This window comes from Oncorhynchus nerka, linkage group LG7 (genome assembly GCF_034236695.1).
Source record: "Oncorhynchus nerka isolate Pitt River linkage group LG7, Oner_Uvic_2.0, whole genome shotgun sequence".
In the NCBI taxonomy this organism is placed as follows: domain Eukaryota; kingdom Metazoa; phylum Chordata; class Actinopteri; order Salmoniformes; family Salmonidae; genus Oncorhynchus; species Oncorhynchus nerka.
The window spans coordinates 52,946,954-52,967,708 of NC_088402.1; the positions used below are offsets into that span (position 1 = coordinate 52,946,954).

General features: G+C 43.4%; 1 protein-coding gene across 1 annotated transcript in view; it reads left to right on the forward strand.

Moving 5' to 3' along the window:
* Nucleotides 1–264: 264 nt before the first annotated feature.
* The window catches only part of LOC115132601 (nuclear receptor coactivator 3-like), a 43,320-nt gene continuing 22,829 nt past the window's right edge, over nucleotides 265–20,755 (forward strand). The window contains 3 exon segments of the mRNA XM_065020598.1: nucleotides 265–1,382; nucleotides 15,740–15,847; nucleotides 16,672–16,832. Coding sequence (XP_064876670.1) covers nucleotides 15,759–15,847; nucleotides 16,672–16,832 — 250 coding nt within the window. The 5' untranslated portion in view covers nucleotides 265–1,382; nucleotides 15,740–15,758.

Sequence of the window (20,755 nt, forward strand, 5' to 3'; positions counted from 1 at the left end):
TTTTGAGAGAAAGGTGGAAAGAGAGAGAGGCTGCTGGGGAGGCAGCAGGAGAAATCTAATTAGTCTCCCTGCTCTGCCTGCCATAGAGACAGAAATAAAGCATTAATCTTTACCTTAGTCTGCAGGTGACAGAAACACACCCGCACTCAAGTGAAGAGAGGGATGGTGGTGGTGTAGGAAGAGAGGTGGGGGTGGATATGAGAGAGTATGCCTTTAGAGGTGGTATATAGAGAGCAGGGGGAGGAGAGGAGTAGATCAGGGGAAGAGAGGGAGGAGAGAATGATGGTTATGGAGAGGAGGGGGTAGAGTGGAGAAGTGGGATATCTGCAGGTGACTCTGGGATTCTGCCGCATCGTGTCACACGGACCTAGATCACCAGAAAGACTCCTCTACCCATAATGCCTCAGTCAGTCCTGCATGCCAACCATTCTCTAGTGTCAACCCAATGCGATATGGATTATGGATTTTTCCTAACTGGGCTAATTATAGTGGAGGTCACCAACCTGACTACAGCCAGTCATTGTCAGAGCAGTGAGCTAAATATCAGCACGGCTGTAGACAGCAGGTCTGACTGTCTCATGTTCCTACTGGGTGTTTACATGATCTGACCGGGGCGCGCTGCACTTCTCTTTTGTCAACAGAGATTATGAAACTGGGGCCGGCTGGCTGGTTGGGCAACAGCCGCCGCTGTCTGTATCGCCTAGCCTCACAACTCCCTCCCCTCGCTCACCATACAACCACCTCCCCATCCCCCGCCTGCCCGCCTGCCCGCCTCCCTGCTTGCCCCCTCTCTCGCACCCGAAAAAGAACGAGGAAAGAGACTTTTATCTGACACAGGAAGCCTGAGTCTGTCTCGTCTGTCTGCCTCTCCCAGCGTTATATTTGACATTTAAGTCATTTAGCAGACAGGTGGGGCAACCACATGTCACGGTCATAGTAAGTACATTTCTCCTCAATAAAGTAGGATATCATTGGGTTGCCAGGACAGAGAAGAGCTTGGACTGGGCTGATTGGGTACTGCCCTACCGTAGGGGTGAAAGGGCGAAGAGACCAGAGGTGGCAGAACGGAGTGCTCGGGTTGGGATGTAAGGTTTGAGCATAGCCTGAAGGTAGGGAGGGGCAAATTATCTTGCTGCTCCATAGGCAAGTACCATGGTCTTGTAGTGGAATGCAAGCTTCAACTGGAAGCCAGTGGATTGTGCGAAGGAGCGGGGTGACATGGAAGAACTTGGAAGGTTGAACACCAGGCGGGCTGCAGCGTTCTGGATAAGTTGCAGGGGTTTGATGGGACAAGCGGGGAACCCAGCCAACAGTGAGTTGCAGCAGTCCAGACGGGAGAATACAAGTACCTGGATTAGAACCTGCGTCTCTTCCTGTGTGAGGTAGGGTCGTACTCTACGGATGTTGTAAAGCATGAACCTGCAGGAGCGAGTCACTGCTTTGATGTTTTGCAGGGAACGACAGGGTGTTTGTTGTCCAGGGTTACGCTAAGGTTCTTTGCACTCTGGGAGGGGGACACCGTGGAGTTGTCAACCGCGATGGAGAGGTCTTTGAGTGGGCAGAGGCCTTTCCCGAGAGGAAGAGCAGCTCTATCTGGTCAAATTTAAGCTTGAGGTGGTGGGCTGACATCCACGCTGAGACATCTGCCAGGCACGCAGAGGGACCGCAGCCGGTGGTCAGGGAAGTGAGGAATGGGAGAAGGTCTCCAGAGATGGTCTGGGGGAAGGGAGGAGGGGATGGGGTCTTCTCAAAGTGGTTGACAAAGTCGTCCACGGGGAGGGGGAAAGGCGGAGGATTAAGGAAGGAGAAGAAGATGGGAAAAGAGTTTCCTAGGCTTAGAGGCAGAAGCTTGAGTGAAGGAATCTGGCTTTAGCAGCGGATACAGGTGAAGGTAGAGAGGAAGAGGTGAAAGGATGATAGGTCCTCCGGAAGTTTAGTTTAGCAGAAGGGAGCGAAGGTAGAAGAGGAGCGCAAAGATTGCAAAACCGCATTACCATCTTGGTAGGGGTTAAGTAGCTAGGGTTGGAGGAAAGGGAGACAGAAAAGTAAACAAATGAGTAATCAGAAACCCGGATGGAGGTTGCAGTGAGATTAGTAGGAGTACAGACTCTAGTTAAGATGAGGGCAAGCGTATTGTCTGCCTTGTGAGTGGAAGGGGTCTGGGAAAGTGTGAGGTCAACTGTGGCAAGGAGGGGAAGGAGAGAGTCAGAAAGAAATTAATCGAGGGCAGACGTCAGCAGGTTGAAGTCGCCAAGTACGAAGGGTGGTGAGCCATCTTCAGGAAATTATCTTATCGAGGTGTCAATTGCTCTAAGGGCACCTTGGTGGGCGATAGATGACAATGTGAGTGGCTTGAGTTGGAACAGCGACAGCATGGAATTCAAATGAGGAGATGGACAGGTGAGAGAGGGAGAAAAGAGAATCTCAGTTTAGGAGGAATTAGAACCAGATGCTCTCGGACTATGAGAGAAAAAGTAGTCGGGTGAAGAGAGAGCAGCTGGAGTAGCAGTGTGCTCCAGGGTGATCCATGTCTCCGTCAGGGCCAAAAAGTCACGGGATTGAAGGGTAGCATAGGCTGAGATGAACCTGCAGTTCTTGCCTGTAGATCGGCAGTTCCAAACGCTGCCGGGGACCAGGAATTCCACAGGGAGAGGCGCAAACAGGTATAGAAAACATACTACACATGCACTATAAATGCAAACGTATGTGGATAACCCTGGAGTTTGCTCGACTCCGTTACAAAAACCTTTTTAGTACAGATATACCACATTGGGGAATCGCGTCACAGAGATTTTAGTCAAATGCTTTTGAAACATCAACGTAGATGGGCCAAAGAGAATTCTCCATACATAGTCTATAGTTTATTTTCATGAACTAGTATTTGTTTTCTGCCTCAGTTTGTTGCACCAGCCTGTCTGTCTCCGCTCAATAACCCTTTTTAGACATGTGTTTGTTTGTTGTTCGTTGAGTTTTTCTCTAGTATGACTCATGTTATCGTGGGAGGCTTTTTCTTCTTGATTTTTTTTTCTCCGTTTTGAGTCAGAGAACTGAGATAGACTCTCTCTCTCTCTCATTTCTGTCTGCCCCTCCTGAGTGTGTTGTGCATTTCACTTGTGTTAGTTGAGGTGTAACTGAAGTTGTTGTGTTACCTTACACACACACACACACACACACACACACAAACACACACACACACACAAAGCTAGTGTTACGGATCTGTTTGAGTGGAAAGTGAGAGAATGTTCCTCAGTGTACAAAGTCTTCATTGCAAAGTGATATAACATGGGTTGGGTAAACAGTAACACATTTTGGCTCCCATACACAGACACATGATCAAGGTACAGTCAGACCTACCTGTGCACCCGACTCTATCTCGTGTCACTGTTCCTCAGTCTCTCTCCCTTCACTCTCCTCTGCCCGTCTTTCTCTTGATGCTCTCTCTTCTCTCCTTCTCTATATCATCCCCTCTACCTAATGCCGTCCCTCACTCTACCCCTCTGTCTTTATCCTCCTTCCCTCCTTTCCTCCTTTCCCCTCTCACTTCCTGCCTCCCTCCCTCTCTTCCTCCCCCTCTCCCTCCTGTGCCTGCCTAGCGTCATGCCTGAAAACAGCTGCCTAATGGCTCTCAAAGACACAAACATCATCAGTCATAAGAGAGCTGCTCGTTTTGGACCCATCCTCCATCTTAAATCGTTCATGCTTATTTTCTCAACACACACACACACACACACACACGGCCGTGCTATTACCATGTTGGCTGCATCTTCAATACTCGCCCCGGACAACATGTCTGCCTCTCTCTTTCTCTCTCTCTCGCTCCCCCTCTCGATCTGCAAATGCCATCTCTAAACTGTATCAATAACCTATCAGTGTACTGCTACTGTAAATCAATATATTCCATGCCATATCTCACATTGTTTCTCTTTTTTTGGCTTGCATGGTTTATACTCTGCTGAAGCGGTGAGTTCATGGGCAGGTATTATTATTCTACTTGTGTTTATTTAGGGGGTAGATCAGCTTAAATATTGAAGACAGATTGTGGTTTCTATCAATGTAATTGTCTGCATCATTTCCAATCCCCCATATTTAAGTGTTTGTAAATATACAGTGGCTCCATGTAAATGTTGCAATTTTTCGGCCATTCCTGAACCTGTGACCAAAAACAAGCTACATATGGGCAGTATCAAAACAAGTGATCAAATCAAATCAAATCAAATTGTATTTGTCACATGCACCTTACAGCGAAATTCTTACTTACAAGCCCTTAACCAACAATGCAGTTTTAAGAAAGATAGCTAAAAAATAAGAAATGAAAGTAACAAATAAAGTAAAGAGCAGCAGTAAAATAACAATAGCAAGGCTATATATAGTGGTTACCTGTACAGAGTCGACCGGTTAGCATACATGTGGGTAGAGTTATTAAAGTGACTTATGCATGGATAATAACAGAGAGTAGCAATGCAAGTAGTCTAGGTAGCCATTTCATTAGATGTTCAGTAGTCTTATGGCTTGGGGTTAGAAGCTGTTTAGAAGCCTCTTGGACCTAGACTTGGCGCTCCAGTACCGCTTGCTGTGCGGTAGCAGAAAGAACAGTCTATGACTAGATTGGCTGGAGTCTTTGACAATTTTTCGGGACTTCCTCTGACACCACCTGGTATAGAGGTCCTGGATGGCAGGAAGCTTGGCCCCGGTGATGTACTGGGCCGTACGCACTACCCTCTGTAGTGCCTTGCGGTTGGATGCCGAGCAGTTGCCATACCAGGCAGTGATGCAACCCATCAGGATGCTCTCGAAGGTGCAGCTGTAGAATCTTTTTATGATCTGAGGACCCATGCCAAATCTTTTCAGTCTCCTGAGGGGGAATAGGTTTGGTTGTCCCCTCTTCACAACTGTCTTGGTGTGCTTGGACCATGTTAGTTTGTTGGTGATGTGGATGCCAAGGAACTTGAAGCTCTCAACCTGCTCCACTACAGCCCCGTCAATGAGAATGGGGCGTGCTCGGTCCTCCTTTTCCTGTAGTCCACAATCATCTCCTTTGTCTTGATCAAATTGAGGAAGAGGTTGTTGTCCTTGCACCACACGGCCAGGTCTCTGACCTCCCTATAGTCTGTTTCATCACTGTTGTGTCATCAGCAAACTCAAGGTTTTTTCTTTATTTGTACCATTTTCTACATTGTAGAATAATAGTGAAGGCATCAAAACTACGAAATAACACATGGAATCATGTAGTAACCAAAAAAGTGTTAAACAAATCAAATGTAGTCACCGTTTGCCTTGATGACAGCTTTGCACACTCATTTCAATTAACAGGTGTTCCTTGTTCAAAGATCATTTGTGGAGTTTATTTCTTGATGTGTTTGAGCCATCAGTTGTGTTGTGACGAGGTAGGGGTGACATACAGAATATAGCTCTGTTTGGTAAGAGATCAAGTTCATATTTAGTTCAAATAAGCAAAGAGAAACAACAGTCCCATCCTTACTTTAAGACATGAAGGTCAGTCAATCTGGAAAATGTTAAGAATTTTGAAAGCTTCTTAAAGTGCAGCTGCAAAAAGCATGAAGCGCTATGATGTAACTGGCTCTCATGAGGACCGGCACAGGAAAGGGAGACCCAGAGTTCCCTCTGTTGCAGAGGAGAAGTTTATTACTGCACCTTAGATTACAGCCCAAATAAATGCTTCACAGAGTTCAAGTAACATCCCAACATCAACTGTTCAGAGGAGACTGCATGAATCAGGCCTTCATGGTCGAATTGCTGCAATGAAACCACTACTAAAGGACACCAGTAAGAAGAAGAGACTTGTTTGGACCAAGAAACATGAGCAAATGGACATTAGACTGGTGGAAATCTGTCCTTTGGTGTGATGAGTCCAAATTTGCTATTTTTGGTTCCATCCGCTGTATTTTTGTGATACGCAGATTAAGTGAATGGATGATCTCTGCATGTGTGGTTCCCACCATGAAGCATGGAGGAGGAGGTGTGATAGTGCTTTGCTGGCGACACTCAGTGATTTATTTAAAGTTCAAGGCACACTTTACCAGCATGGCTACCACAGCATTCTGCAGCGATACACCATTGATACACCAGCGATACACCATCCATGCTGTATCACAACCGGACGTGACTGGGAGTCCCATAGGGCGGCGCACAATTGGCTCAGCTTCGTCCGGGTTTGGCCGGTGTAGGCCATCATTGTAAATAAGAATTTGTTCTTAAGTGACTTGCATAGTTAAATAAAGGTTCAATAAAAAAATAAAAACATCCCATCTGGTTTGCACTTAGTGGGACTATCATTTTTTTCCTACAGGACAATAACCCATCACAGCTCCAGGCTTTGTAAGGGCTATTTGACCAAGAAGGAGAGTGATGGAGTGCTGCATCAGATGACCTGGCCTCCACAATCACCCGACCTCAAACCAATTGAGATGGTTTGGGATGAGTTGGACCGCAGAGTGAAGGAAAAGCAGCCAACAAGTGCTCAGCATATGTGGGAACTCCTTCAAGACTGTTGGAAAAGCATTCCATGTGAAGCTGTTTGAGAGAATGCCAAGAGTGTGCAAAGCTGTCATCAAGGCAAAGGGTGGATACTTTGAAGAAACTGAAATATAAAATATGTTTGTTCTCTTTTCTGGTGGATTAAACTGAAATTGCAACCAGCTTTCTGTTGCTGGTTTTAAAAATAGCGATATTTTAGAGATGATTTAATTTGACCATTGTTGGATCTGATTTTAATAGCTAACATTTCAATGGCCATAATACATATCATGTTTTACTCCTGTTTCTGAGAAGTAGACGTTATTTACTATTTTACGCCTAGGGTTACTGTACATAACTTTAACCCATTGTATAAGAGATCCTCCAAAATTAAAATAGTCCAGACATTTATATTTAAATTCAAGTTGTACTTTATCAAAGGCCTTTTCAAAGTCAGCTATGAATACCAGGCCTGGTTTCCCAGATTTTTCATAGTGTTTTATTTTTTCCCATACTTGTTTAAATTATCTGGAATTGTGAATTAGTGAAATAATCTGTCTGTAAACAATTGTTGGAAGAATTACTTGTGTTATGCACAAAGTAGATGTCCTAACCGTCTTGCCAAAACTATAGTTTGTTAACAAGAAATTTGTGGAGTGGTTGAGTTTGAATGATTCCATCCTAAGTGTATGTAAACTTCTGACTTCAACTGTGTATATAAAATATTTATTATTATTATATTTTTTTTCTTCACATTTTCAACCAGTACATTGATACGTGTATTTTCCAATGGGGCTATACATTTGGGTGAGGTTTTTTTCTCCTGCCTGAGTAGCCTCGTTTCGCTGCCAAAAATAAAATCTAGTGTTCAGCGAAATAACAACAAAATGTCAAATACAGGTAGCCTAGTCAAATAATTAACATCCAATCACATTAACCGTTACGCTCTCGCGGAAATTCCACTAACGGTCCGTATGTAGCCAAACGTAGCTGGCGCTCATGTTGGTATCTGTGCAAAGCCATGACAGGGAGACATAGTGGAGTGGATACTCGCATGCAAGCAGTTGCTCCCGACGCCACTTGGCTACACTGCAGCATCCACCGAGAGGCTCTTGCTGCCAAGGGAATGCCTGACAGCTGGAAAGACGTTTTGGACACAACATTGAAAATGGTTAACTTTGTTAAAGCAAGGCCCCTGAACTCTCGTATATTTTCTGCACTATGCAATGATATAGGCTTTTACAACATACAAAGTGCGCTGGTTATCAAGGGGCAAAGTATTGACACATTTTTTAAATTGAGAGACCAGCTTAAAGTTTCCTTTACTGACTATAATTTTCACTTGTCTGACCTCTTGCATGATGACGAGTTTCTCACACGACTGGCCTATCTGGGTGATGTTTTTTCTCGCCTGAACGATCGGAATCTAGGGTTACAGGGACTCTGTAATCTGCAACTATATTCTATGTGCGGGACAACATTGAGGCTACGATTAAGAAGTTGGAGCTCTTACATTTACATTTAAGTCATTTAGCAGACGCTCTTATCCAGAGCTCTTCTCTGTCTGCATTAACAAGGACACTTGTTAACACTTCTTCACTAACACGACTAGAATCCACTACACTACCGGATTCTTGCCGTAAGCTCAGGACCTTTGCATCGGATCATCGCTGCTAGCTAGCTGCTACCGAGTGGCTATAGTGGCTAACGCCCTTGTCCCGAAGCAAGCACCAGTTAGCCGTAAGCCAGGCTCATCTCCCGGCTAGCAAACAAAATTACTCCAGCTACACTACCTCTTTTGCCAACTGGCCTGGAACCTTTGTCGACATGGAGCCCCCGCCGTTCCATCACGACTGGTTTGCTGACGTAATTCCATCCATTGTGCCCTCAACCGGCCTTTTCCGGATGTCGGCGCAGGCGCTTCTACTAGCCCCGCCTGTTAACTTTTATTTTTTTACTCCATTTCTCCCGCTTGCTAGTGTAGTAAAGACTACCTAGCGGCTTCCGTGTTTCATCTATTGCTGTTCACTGGACCCTATGATCACTTGGCTACTTGGCTGATGCCTGCTGGACTGTTCATTAGCTAACTCTCCCAATCAACACCTGTGATTGCTTTATGCCTCGCTTTATGTCTCTCTCTAATGTCAACATGCCTTGTATTCTGTTGTTTAGCATAGTTATCATTGTTTTAGTTCACTGCGGCGCCCCTAGTCCCACTCAACATGCCTCAGATACCTCTTTTGTCCCACCTCATACACATGCGGTGACCTCACCCAGCATAACTAGTGCGTCCAGAGATGCAATCTCTCTTATCGTCACTCAATGCCTAGGTTTACCTCCACTGTACCCATACCCTACCATACCCCTGTCTGTACATTATGCCCTGAATCTATCCTACCATGCCCAGAAATCTGATCCTTTTATTCTCTGTCCCAAACGCACTTGACGACCAGTTTTGATAGCCTTTCGCCGTACCCTCATCCTACTATTCCTCTGTTCCTCGGGTGATGTGGAGGTTAACCCAGGCCCTGCGTGTCCCCTGGTGCTCTCATTTGTTGACTTCTGTAACCGTAAAAGGGTGATGGTTTGTAGTGTGATTTTCTTTACGGTTCCGTTGAGGTACTCAAAACCGTATTATAATCTCCCACCATAATAATTGAGTCATGTAAACTCAATAAATTATTATATATTTTCATCATTTGGATATAGATTAATAAGCCAAATGTATTTATAGTCCAATAGCATATTTAAAAGGATCCACCTTCCTTGTGGATCTGTTTCAACAGTTTGCAAATTCGGATCAAAATGATTGTTAATTAATATATCATCACCCCTTTTGGGATTTTTTTGCCCATGGGAGAAATATATTTCACCCCCACTCCCCGTCATTTTCCCATACAACTTTGTCTACAGGTGTAGAAAAAAATATATTATATTCCTTCTCTTTTAGCCAGGTAAAGACTGATTGTCTTTTCTTATCTGTAGTCAAGATTTAAGACTGTGATTTCTTATCTGCTAAGCCACTACAATTCTAACTAGCTATATTTATTTCACCACTTATCATAATGAGATGCAAGTTTTGATTATAGTTAGCAAAGTAAATGTTTGTCAACTTACTATTAAGAAGTACCATGATAATTGAGCGTCAATATAGCCGTACCATATTTACACTGTTAAGCATACTGTGGCTGCAACTAAGTAAACCTCTACTTGTCCTCTTAATATTCCACCTGCTAAAACCTCCCCCTCATCCCAAGTTGGGTTGTCATCCCAGTGACTGGCTGACCATCCCTGTACACAGGGATCCTAATGTCTTTAACCCTTTGAGGTATACCAACACACGGGTGTGATTATTCTACAGTGGTCCCCGGCAGCATAACCTCAAACCGGTGTGATTAGAACGCTTATTTGGAACGTCCAGTTTCGATTGACACAACAGTCAACGTTTGAGCTGGAAACACAGAAACATTTTGCACAGACACAATCCTTCGAACTTTACGTCCTGAATGTGACCAGTTTGTTTGTATGCAATGTTCAGACATTCACAGAAGTGGCGACAGCATAACACAATCATCCAAACCGGAAAATGTAGGCTACATTAGTCCTAGCGCTAACTGAGGAAAGATTTGACCTAAAACAAGCAGTCAAATTTAGCTGGGGGGAATAGTTTGTGCTAGACTGGGCAAATGTCTGCATACTTTAATCTGGGGAGGTGTTTGGGCTTTCATCGAAGAGATAAGCTTGTCCGGTTCAGTAAATCCTCAAACATAAATTGTTCGCAACAGTGAAATGGGCTAGTTCATTGTGAATTCACGAGGAGGTGGAACACACCTCCATTCAAATTGTTGTTGGAAAAAAAACGTTAGAAAATAATTTCAAATTGACAGCGCAGGTTAACTGTCCTGTTGCGTAATAATGACATTTTGGAACAGTGAGTGCATTCTGACAGCATGCACTTAAAAAAACTCACTCTGGGGCCATTAGAGATATTTGGAACTCACATGTGAAAAGGTTAAGAGATAGGTTAAAAAGAGCACATGGTGTCACCTACAGTACAGAACCAGCTCCGCTGTCACGTTCTGACCTTAGTTCCTTTGTCTTTGTTTTAGTATGGTCAGGGTGTGAGTTGGGTGGGTTGTCTATGTTAGTTTTTCTATGATTTGCTATTTCTGTGTTTGGCCTGGTATGGTTCTCAATCAGAGGCAGCTGTCAGAGGCAGCTGTTTTCTATTGTGTTTCGTGGGTGATTGTTTTCTGTTGTATGTCTGCAACAGCCAGAACTGTTTTCGGTTGTTTCCCCTTGTTATTGTTGTTATTTCCGTGTTAATTTGAACAAATATGGACACTTACCACGCCGCACCTTTGTCCTCACCTTCTTCCACCATCGACGACCATTACATCTGCAGCAAACATCATTTCTAATGTTTTGACCTCGGTTGTACTGCATCATTATTAACAAACATTATTGAAAAATATCTATACATATAAAAATCTTGCATATCTTAATTTCTTCCCACAATTGACGATTAATGTGCATAATAATATAAGCACTTCTACGAAGGATCGTTACCTATAACAAGGACTGGCAGTAGGAATTCAAAGATTTTGTCAACAGATGTGGGATGCATACACTCGACTCACCCCACCCCTCTCAAACAAACAGCTCTGCCCCTTACTCCCCTTCCACCTATAGATCGACCTACAGATTGAATTAACCAATATCTAGTCCTAGCTAATGGAGCTCCGATAAACCCCTTCCCCCAACACCCACACACGCTGGTCCTCTGTTGTGACCCATCTTCCCAAGCACCTCTGTGTGTCAGGCCTTTTGATTATTCTGTGAAGGCAGGACCACAATAATAACTCCCTTCCCATGGGTTACTGCAGCCAGTGTTTTCAGCACTGCCACCCCCTGGGTGGGTTATTCCACCAGAATTCCAACCGGCTAGATACGAGGTCGTCAAGGTTCTCATTAGATGCTTTGAGAACATCCTTGTATATTATGCTCACCCATCCGGGGCTTTGGCTTTTGGACCTACCCTGCCAGGCAGGCTCAAATTATTGACTGGACGATACGGCTTTAGTGGGTCTCTGACCACCTTCATCTTTCTGTCATGGCTGCGTAGGCTAGTTGCAAGTAGGCCTATAAAACAAAACTTCTCCTTAGTGGGTGGGTCGCTCAGGTTGGTGTCTAGGATGTAGGGTTGGCACCATTCCATCATGATAGGACAAAAATAAACCAACTATATATTTTTATTTGAAAATGTATATCCCATATCTGCGCAAAAGCAACCATTTTCCTTTCTCATTCCCTTAACTCATCACACTTCTAATCACAAAAAAACACACGGGCACCCCATCTTCCTACACACCCGCACTCCCCTCGCATATACACCCTTGCATACTCACATACTGTGCCTTTTATGTCCTCTGTCGTGTTTTTATTTCTACCTTGTTGATTCCTGCCAAATTTCAGGACTTGGGTACTTTTGTGTTTCAGTTCCTTGTATTTGGGGATTTATTATCTCATGTCCTATTTTTGATCTATTTATAATTACTATACATAAAAAAATGTAATACAAATTATTTTGTTGTGTTTTGATTTTGGGGGGGGGCAAATGGAAGTAAGCAGAATATTAATTGAAAAAAGAAAAAACAGAGTTTAACCTTGGACTCTCATCAAATCAAATCCAATTTTATTTGTCACATACACATGGTTAGCAGATGTTAATGCGAGTGTAGCGAAATGCTTGTGCTTCTAGTTCCGACAATGCAGCAATAACCAACAAGTAATCTAACTAACAATTCCAAAACTACTGTCTTATACACAGTGTAAGGGGATAAAGAATATGTACATAAAGATATATGAATGAGTGATGGTACAGAGCAGCATAGGCAAGATACAGTAGATGGTATCGAGTACAGTATATACATATGAGATGAGTATGTAAACAAAGTGGCATAGTGATACATGTATTACATAAGGATGCAGTAGATGATATAGAGTACAGTATATACGTATACATATGAGATGAATAATGTAGGGTATGTAAACATTATATTAGGTAGCATTGTTTAAAGTGGCTAGTGATATATTTTACATCATTTCCTATCAATTCCCATTATTAAAGTGGCTGGAGTTGAGTCAGTGTGTTGGCAGCAGCCACTCAATGTTAGTGGTGGCTGTTTAACAGTCTGATGGCCTTGAGATAGAAGCTGTTTTTCAGTCTCTTGGTCCCAGCTTTGATGCACCTGTACTGACCTCGCCTTCTGGATGATAGCGGAGTGAACAGGCAGTGGCTCGGGTGGTTGTTGTCCTTGATGATCTTTATGGCCTTCCTGTAACATCGGGTGGTGTAGGTGGCCCACATGCCAGTAACTACAGTAGGAGCATGTGGAATGGATGAACGACAGACAGAGGAAATATGGAGGGAGGCTCACTCGGAGAGAGAGGTGGACGACAACTTCATCAACGTTTACTTACACTCATTGTAGCTCTCTGGAGTCGTGGCCTGTTTCTCCCAAAATCGTCCTCCCCTTCCCATCCCACCCTCTCTTCCCCCCTGTACCATACCCAGTAACCACCACAGCCCCTGCTTCCCAGTGTGCCACCAGGCCCCAGTGTCTTTGGTGTGTAATTGACTTTACTCCCTGCACTGCTCTGGAAGAGCGGGTGGATGGGTGTCTCACGCCACACTGGAGGTGACCCATTTCCCTGGGGCATTCAGCAGCCCTCCTAATCAGTCATCCTCTGGGGCCGCCTCATTCACTGTAATTAGAACGCTGGAGCCATCTCTCTCTCTCCCTTTCTCTCTCTTTCTCACTCTCGGTCTCTTTCTCTCTCTCTTTGAGAACTCTATCAATAGGCAGGCAGGCATGCAGGCAGGCATGATCAGGATTGATGGAAGAGGGCTTCAGTTAAACCCTTCCTTTAGCTCTAGTTCTAAGCGCCTCCTCTGAGCTCTCCACTGCCTCTCTTTAATCCCTCCCCCTTTCCTCTCCACCTCCCAGACAGACAGACAGACAGATAGGAAAGCAGGTAGGAGAAGGGAAGGGTTGACGGGGATGGATAGATTGAAGGAAACACACATGGGAGGGAGGGAGGGAGAGAGAGAGAGGAAGAGACCGAGGGTGGGACTGAGTGAGCGTGTTCTAAACAAAGCTGCTTGTGAAATCCTCAGAGTGAAACCTTTTTTTGCCACATAATCACGTGTTTCCCTACATACAGAGCTACAGTATGACGTTTCCCAATTAAAGTCAATGTTGTTGTCTGGAGTGGAAACCGATATAGTACTGAGGGAGGAGGAGCATCACACCACCTTCCAACGTCATGGAGCTCCATTGGCTGCTTTTCCATTTGATTGATTTCACATTCAGACATGTTCAGAGCTCCACTGGCTGGTTGGGTGGTTGTGGCCCGCAAGGTGCGATTTTGAAATTTGATTGTGCATCATCAGTTTTTCTCTGATGTCAGTCGCTGATAGTCACTCAATTAGCCCATGTCAGCTAAAGTGTTTTAGATTGGTAAGTTAGTTTTGCGGCCCGCTATCTAAACTTGTAGTAGTCTTAATCGTGGAATTACCGACCGGGGGCCCCCATTGATTTTGTTAGTCACTCTCACTCAGATATCATATTTAAAACGGGAGAAAATGTCTCTCCGCCCTATGACAAAATGTGTAGAATTGCAGGAAATGAACAACGACAAAAATATGTCTCTCCGCTGTCAAGAGGGGGGTTGCTCAAATGTTTTGCTGGCAAGGTGGGCGGTTATGGATGTGGGTACGCAGAGCCGCAAGCCACTGCGGCCCCTAATTATGAGTTCAGCCATTTCTTTATGTGGCCTCCACCCCCATCAATGTTGTCCATCCCTGATTTAAGTGATGTTGTCAGACCAGCGGGCATGATCGAATGAATAGGCAGGGTAGAACGTCTGTTCACAAGCCATTTTAGTGGGCTATCTTTTAGAACGTTACAGTGCACTATTTGGCACAGCTGGGATGACGAGGCAATGAACGCACTCTTTCTTTTCTTTTTTGTCATGCCAATCGAATGTCCTTGAAAATATTGAAATTGAAATCCAACTGATTGATAAAGATTACTCCTAAGAAATATTACAAAGAATATTTGTAAAACAAATGGATAGAATTATAGAGTAGAATGGCAACACTGTTCCTTTCCATCTGGTGGCTTGCTTTTCTATTCAGTAGAGGCTTCATGCATGTCGGTCAGAGGGTAACCATGTAATCAATGGAATAAAAATGATGCACTTGCTGGGAAGGTTAAGAAGGGCACTGGAGTGTGGTTCTCCTCCTGATCGTGCACTGCATCCCTCCTTTTCTTCTCTCACTCTCTTCCCTCCTCTCACTCTTGCTCCCTCCCCCCTTCACTACACTTTTCCATCTCCCCTCTCTGCTTCCCTCTCTCCTCTCCTCTGTTTCCACTGCTTGGGACTCCCTAAAAACACACCGCTCCGACCACAAGTGACTTTTTGTAGCCTTAACCTAATACTCCTAACCTGCTGTATCGAAGCGGTGTGTTTGTAGGGGATCGCCACTGATCTCAGTCTCTATCCTCTTGCTCTCATCCTGCCCCCCCATGTCCCCTCCCTTTCTCTGTCTCTCACCTCATTCACTCCCCCTCCTTTTGCATTCTCTCCCTCTGCCCCCTCTTCCTCTCTCTCTCTCTCTCTTTCCCTCCCTCCTACCTTTCTCCAGCGTCACTGGTAAATAAATGGACCAATCAGCGTGGACTTCATGCTGCCGGCTTCTCCTTTCCTCACTTCTCTTCCTCAACCCTCCCCGCCCCTCTCCACCTTAGACAGCCTACATTCCTGTAGACCGAGTGAGATGCATTGTAGGAGACAGACTGCTGTCTAACAGGGTTAGTCGTGCAGCGTGTCTTACTGTCAGAGACACTGCTAATCCCTGTGTGTCTGCGTGTGTGCGCGAGGTCATACACACACTCTACCCCGAGAGGAGGAGGCAGACGATGCAATATAGATTTTTCATATTGTGCCAATAGCATGATTTGCATAAGAGTACCCTGGAGGTTGGATATTTAGCATAAAGCTTCTCCTACACGTCTGTGTGTGTCTCCCTCTGAGTTTGAGTATTATCCACAGCCATAAGGTTAGATGTGTTTATATATGGAGGTTTCCACACCTTCTCATTTCTTCCCCACCCAGTTACATTAACAACATCTTATTGACCATCCCTCCCATTATCTGACCTGTGGCTAAGTGTGTGTGTTTGTCCTGTCCCTGTCAGGTGCTGATATGTGTACACGATGAGTGGACTGGGGGACAACTCCATGGAGCCTTTGAGCTCGGAAAACCGAAAACGCAAGCTCTCCACCTGCGACACGCCCAGTCTGGGGTGAGTAGGGGGCTGGCGTGAGGCCATGCGATGGGGGTATTTGGGGATTTTCTTCTTTTTTTTATGTAAAAAAAAACATACAAGTGCAAATCTATTTTGACAAGTCAGATACATTTTTGTTCATACATTTTATGAATCAACTTCCAAATTTACATTAAAACAGTGTGTATAGTCTTTTTAATGTAGCCTACTGTAAGTCAACCCTGGCTTCTGAATCTGGAGATCTCTAGTAGTTGTAATCATTCACATTAAAGGTATCTAGTCTACACTACAGTTTGAACCAGTTTACAACCGGTTTCACAATGTTTGACCATTTTGATTATTGGCTGGGATATTGAGTTAAGCTCAACATTGACCTGTTGGAAATCGGTTTCTTTTTAAATAGTCTGAAAACGCATCCTCAAAGTCAAGACAGGTAGAGTGTGTGTGTGTGTGTGTATGTGTGTGTGTGTGTGTGTGTGTGTGTGTGTGTGTGTGTGTGTGTGTGTGTGTGTGTGAGAATTAGTGCATACATTCATACCTGAACTAGAGAATGGTGGTTACGCGGAATGAGCCACATGCCCGAGAATGCTATATTGTAAATAACACAATGACTGCTCAGATTCGCTAACCATGGACATGTAACAACAGGTTATTTGGAAATAGGCCAACTTTCTTGAAACGTTTTGCAATGGAAAACAAAAACAAGTGTTTCTCATTGGACAGTTTCAGGTAGCCCCTCCCTGTTTCAGTCCATTTTCTTGTGTTTGAATACAACCCTGATAAAACAATGGTAAATAATGTTGGTGAATGCCGGTAGTAATACACAGTGTCACCCCCTGTAGGTGTGAGCGAAGGCGGCGGGAGCAGGAGAGTAAATACATTGAGGAGCTGGCCGAACTGATCTCTGCCAATCTCAGTGACATCGACAGCTTCAACGTCAAGCCAGACAAGTGTGCTATCCTCAAGGAGACGGTGCGCCAGATCAGACAGATCAAGGAGCAGGGTGAGTAGACACACACACACACACACACGCACTGCAGTGGTGGCTAACCTATTAGTAATATCTATCACTTTCAAATCAAATCCCATTTTATTTGTCACTTGCGTGTACACCTTACAGTGAAATGCTTACTTATACAAGCCCTTAACCAACAATGCAGTTTTAAGAATGCAGTTTTAAGTAAAAAATACAAATAATTAAATACCATCAGTAAAATAACAGTAGCAAGGCTATATACAGGGGGTACCGGTACAGAGTCAATGTGCGGGGGCACAGGTTAGCCGAGGTATTTGAGAAAAATATTTTTTAAATTTTGATCCCCATTAGCTAATGCCATAACGCTAGCTAATCTTCGTGGGGTCCAACACCAATTAACAAGAAATGACAAACAACCACTATCAAGACTTCACAAACATTCAACAAGTTGACAATACAGATAATTAAAATACCTGACAGGAAACACATTTAACATTCAGTTGATACTTTCTATTTCCTGTCCAGTCATATGGTCTATCACATTAGATGTTCTTTCTATTTCCTGTCCAGGTATATGGTCTATCACATTAGATGTTCTTTCTATTTCCTGTCCAGGTATATGGTCTATCACATTAAATGTTCTTTCTATTTCCTGTCCAGGTATATGGTCTATCACATTAAATGTTCTTTCTATTTCCTGTCCAGGTATATGGTCTATCACATTAAATGTTCTTTCTATTTCCTGTCCAGGTATATGGTCTATCACATTAAATGTTCTTTCTATTTCCTGTCCAGGTATATGGTCTATCACATTAGATGTTCTTTCTATTTCCTGTCCAGGTATATGGTCTATCACATTAGATGTTCTTTCTATTTCCTGTCCAGGTATATGGTCTATCACATTAGATGTTCTTTTAATTTTTTTCTTGAAGGTGGATTTACTTTTTGCCTGAGAAATATGTATTGGTAAAGAGTTCCATTCAGCTATAGCTCTATATAAAACTGTAGATTTAAGGCGATTTGTCCTTGGCTTGAGGTGTTTTAGCTGCCCTGAATTTGCCTGTCAAGTTTGGTGGTTATGCATGTTGCTAATATGTACTAATTGGACTGAAAAATACTTTTAAAATATTTTTTTAAATATAACATTCCTAAAAGAAAATCAGAAGACTAGATAGTAATTTGCTTTTAACGTGAAGACATGAGAGATTCTGATGCATTTTAATATATTCATTCGGTTAGAACAATGAAGAGCTAATCTGGCAGCCCTGTTTTGAGCCATTTGGAGCTTTTTCAGATCTTTCTTTGCTGCAGATGACCATATAACCAGACATTACTCTAAGTGTGATAGGACCCGAGATTGACCATATAACTGGGCAGTACTCTAAGTGTGATAGGACCAGGGATTGACCATATAACCGGACAGTACTCTAAGTGTGATAGGACCAGGGATTGACCATATAACTGGGCAGTACTCTTAAGTGTGATAGGACCAGGGATTGACCATATAACCGGACAGTACTCTAAGTGTGATAGGACCAGGGATTGACCATATAACTGGGCAGTACTCTTAAGTGTGATAGGACCAGGGATTGACCATATAACCAGACAGTACTCTAAGTGTGATAGGACCAGGGATTGACCATATAACTGGGCAGGGTAGCCTAGTGGTTAGAGCGTTGGACTAGTAACCGAAAGGTTGCAAGTTCAAATCCCCGAGCTGACAAGGTACAAATCTGTCGTTCTGCCCCTGAACAGGCAGTTAACCCACTGTTCCTAGGCCGTCATTGAAAATAAGAATTTGTTCTTAACTGACTTGCCTAGTAAAATAAAGGTAAAATGTAAAAAAATTAAATATAAAATATATAACTGGACAGTACTATAAGTGTGATAGGACCAGGGATTGACCATATAACCGGACAGTACTCTAAGTGTGATAGGACCAGGGATTGAATCACCTGATTCAGAGTGCTAGATGTTACATACTCTGAACATTTTCTTGTAACAGCAATTCCCATCTAAATAACAATATTGTCTTTGTATTTTGACCATGATAAAGCTGCGTCCAATATGACGCCAAGTAGGGTTTTTTTTTTCACTTGCTCTATATGTATTCTATTCATCGACAAATTCAATTGGGGGTCATCAGCAAGCATATACCTTGAACAAAATACAATACATTTAGTTTTAGAAACACCAATTTGTTCATATCAACCCACTCAGACACCATTCTTAGTTCACTGCTCAGGACATCTGTTAGCTCATTACATTCTGATGCTGCACTATACATTGTTGAGTCATCAGCATACATGACCTCTCTTGTTTTGTTCATTACTGAAGGTAAATCATTAGTAAAGATAGAGTAAAGCAGTGGGCCTAGGCAGCTTCCTTGAGGAACTCCTTGAGGAACACCACAATGTATATATTTACTACACTTTTTGTCTTCTCCTGGATAGATAGCCTTTCATCCAGGATAGAGCTGCATCCGTACAACCATAACATTTGATTTATCCTAGTAACAGTTCATGATCAATTACATCAAAAGCAGCACTGAAATCCAGCAACACTGCACCAACTAACCTCCTAGCATCCATACTCTTAAACAATCATCTGTCATTTGTGCCAAGGCTGTACTCGTAGAATGCCCTTCTTTGTATGCATGTTGGAAACCCGTTATCATACCATTACATGAGAAATAATCCTTGATTTGTACAAATACAATTTACTTAACACGGGCAGCAAGCTTATAGGATGATTGTTAGGACCAGTGAATGCAGATTTTTTTATCCTTAGGTAGTGGAATAACATTTGACTCTTTCCAGACTTCTGGGCACACCCCATACATCAAGCACTTATAAAAAATATGAGAGATTGGTGTAGATGGAATCAAAGCATTCCTTAACTTGTCCACTTTGCTTGTCCATATTCATTAAAGTAGTTTGGGATGTCATGTGGTTTTGTAATTAATATACCCTCTGATTCGACAACAGAGGCAGACATGTTTGAATTCCTACCCATAATAGTGTTCAACGTTCTCCACGGCTTTTCCCCATCACCCTTTACTTCATAAATTTTGTGCTGATAGAATCCCTTCTTCTTTCCTTTGTTTAGCTTGGTCACAAGATTTCTTAATTTACAATAACTTTGCTTATCAAACAAAGTACCAGATTTATCTGCTACTTTTTGGGCATCATAACGTTGAATCATTACATTTCTCTACTCATCATCAATCCATGGGGCACAATTGTCAATTGTCTAAATAATCGATAATATTTCAACCGGACAATAGTGTATTTAATAGAAACGAAAACAATGAAGGGCGCGCACTCAGTCATGCGCGCAAACCAGCACTGCATGATTCTACAGTCCACTGACAGAAAGGTCTCATTCTTCTTCATTTTTCAGACAACAAGCCTGAAACAATGTCTAAAGACTGTTGACATCTAGTGGAAGCCATATGAAATGCAACCTGGGTCCTAACCCATTAGATACTCTATAGGCATTCAATTGAAAATACCCACATCAACAAAACAAAATACTTCCTGGATGGATTTTCCTCAGGTTTTCGCCTGCCATATCAGTTCTGTTATACTCACAGACCTTATTTTAACAGTTTTGGAAACTTTAGAGTGTTTTCTATCCAAATCTACCAAGATTTATATGCATATCCAAGCTTCTGGGCCTGAGTAACTTGCAGTTTACTTTGGGCACACTTCTCATCCAGACGTCGAAATACTGCCCCCAAGCCATAAGAAGATTTATGGCCTTTTGGACCTAGATTTGGCGCTTCAGCACCACTTGCTGCGCGGTAGCAGAGAGAACAGTCTATGACTAGGGAGGGCCTTCCTCTGACACCGCCTGGCATAGAGGTCCTGGATGGCATTAAGCTTGGCCCCTTTGACTACCCTTTGTAGTGCCTTGCGGTCGGAGGCCGAGCAGTTGCCATACCAGGC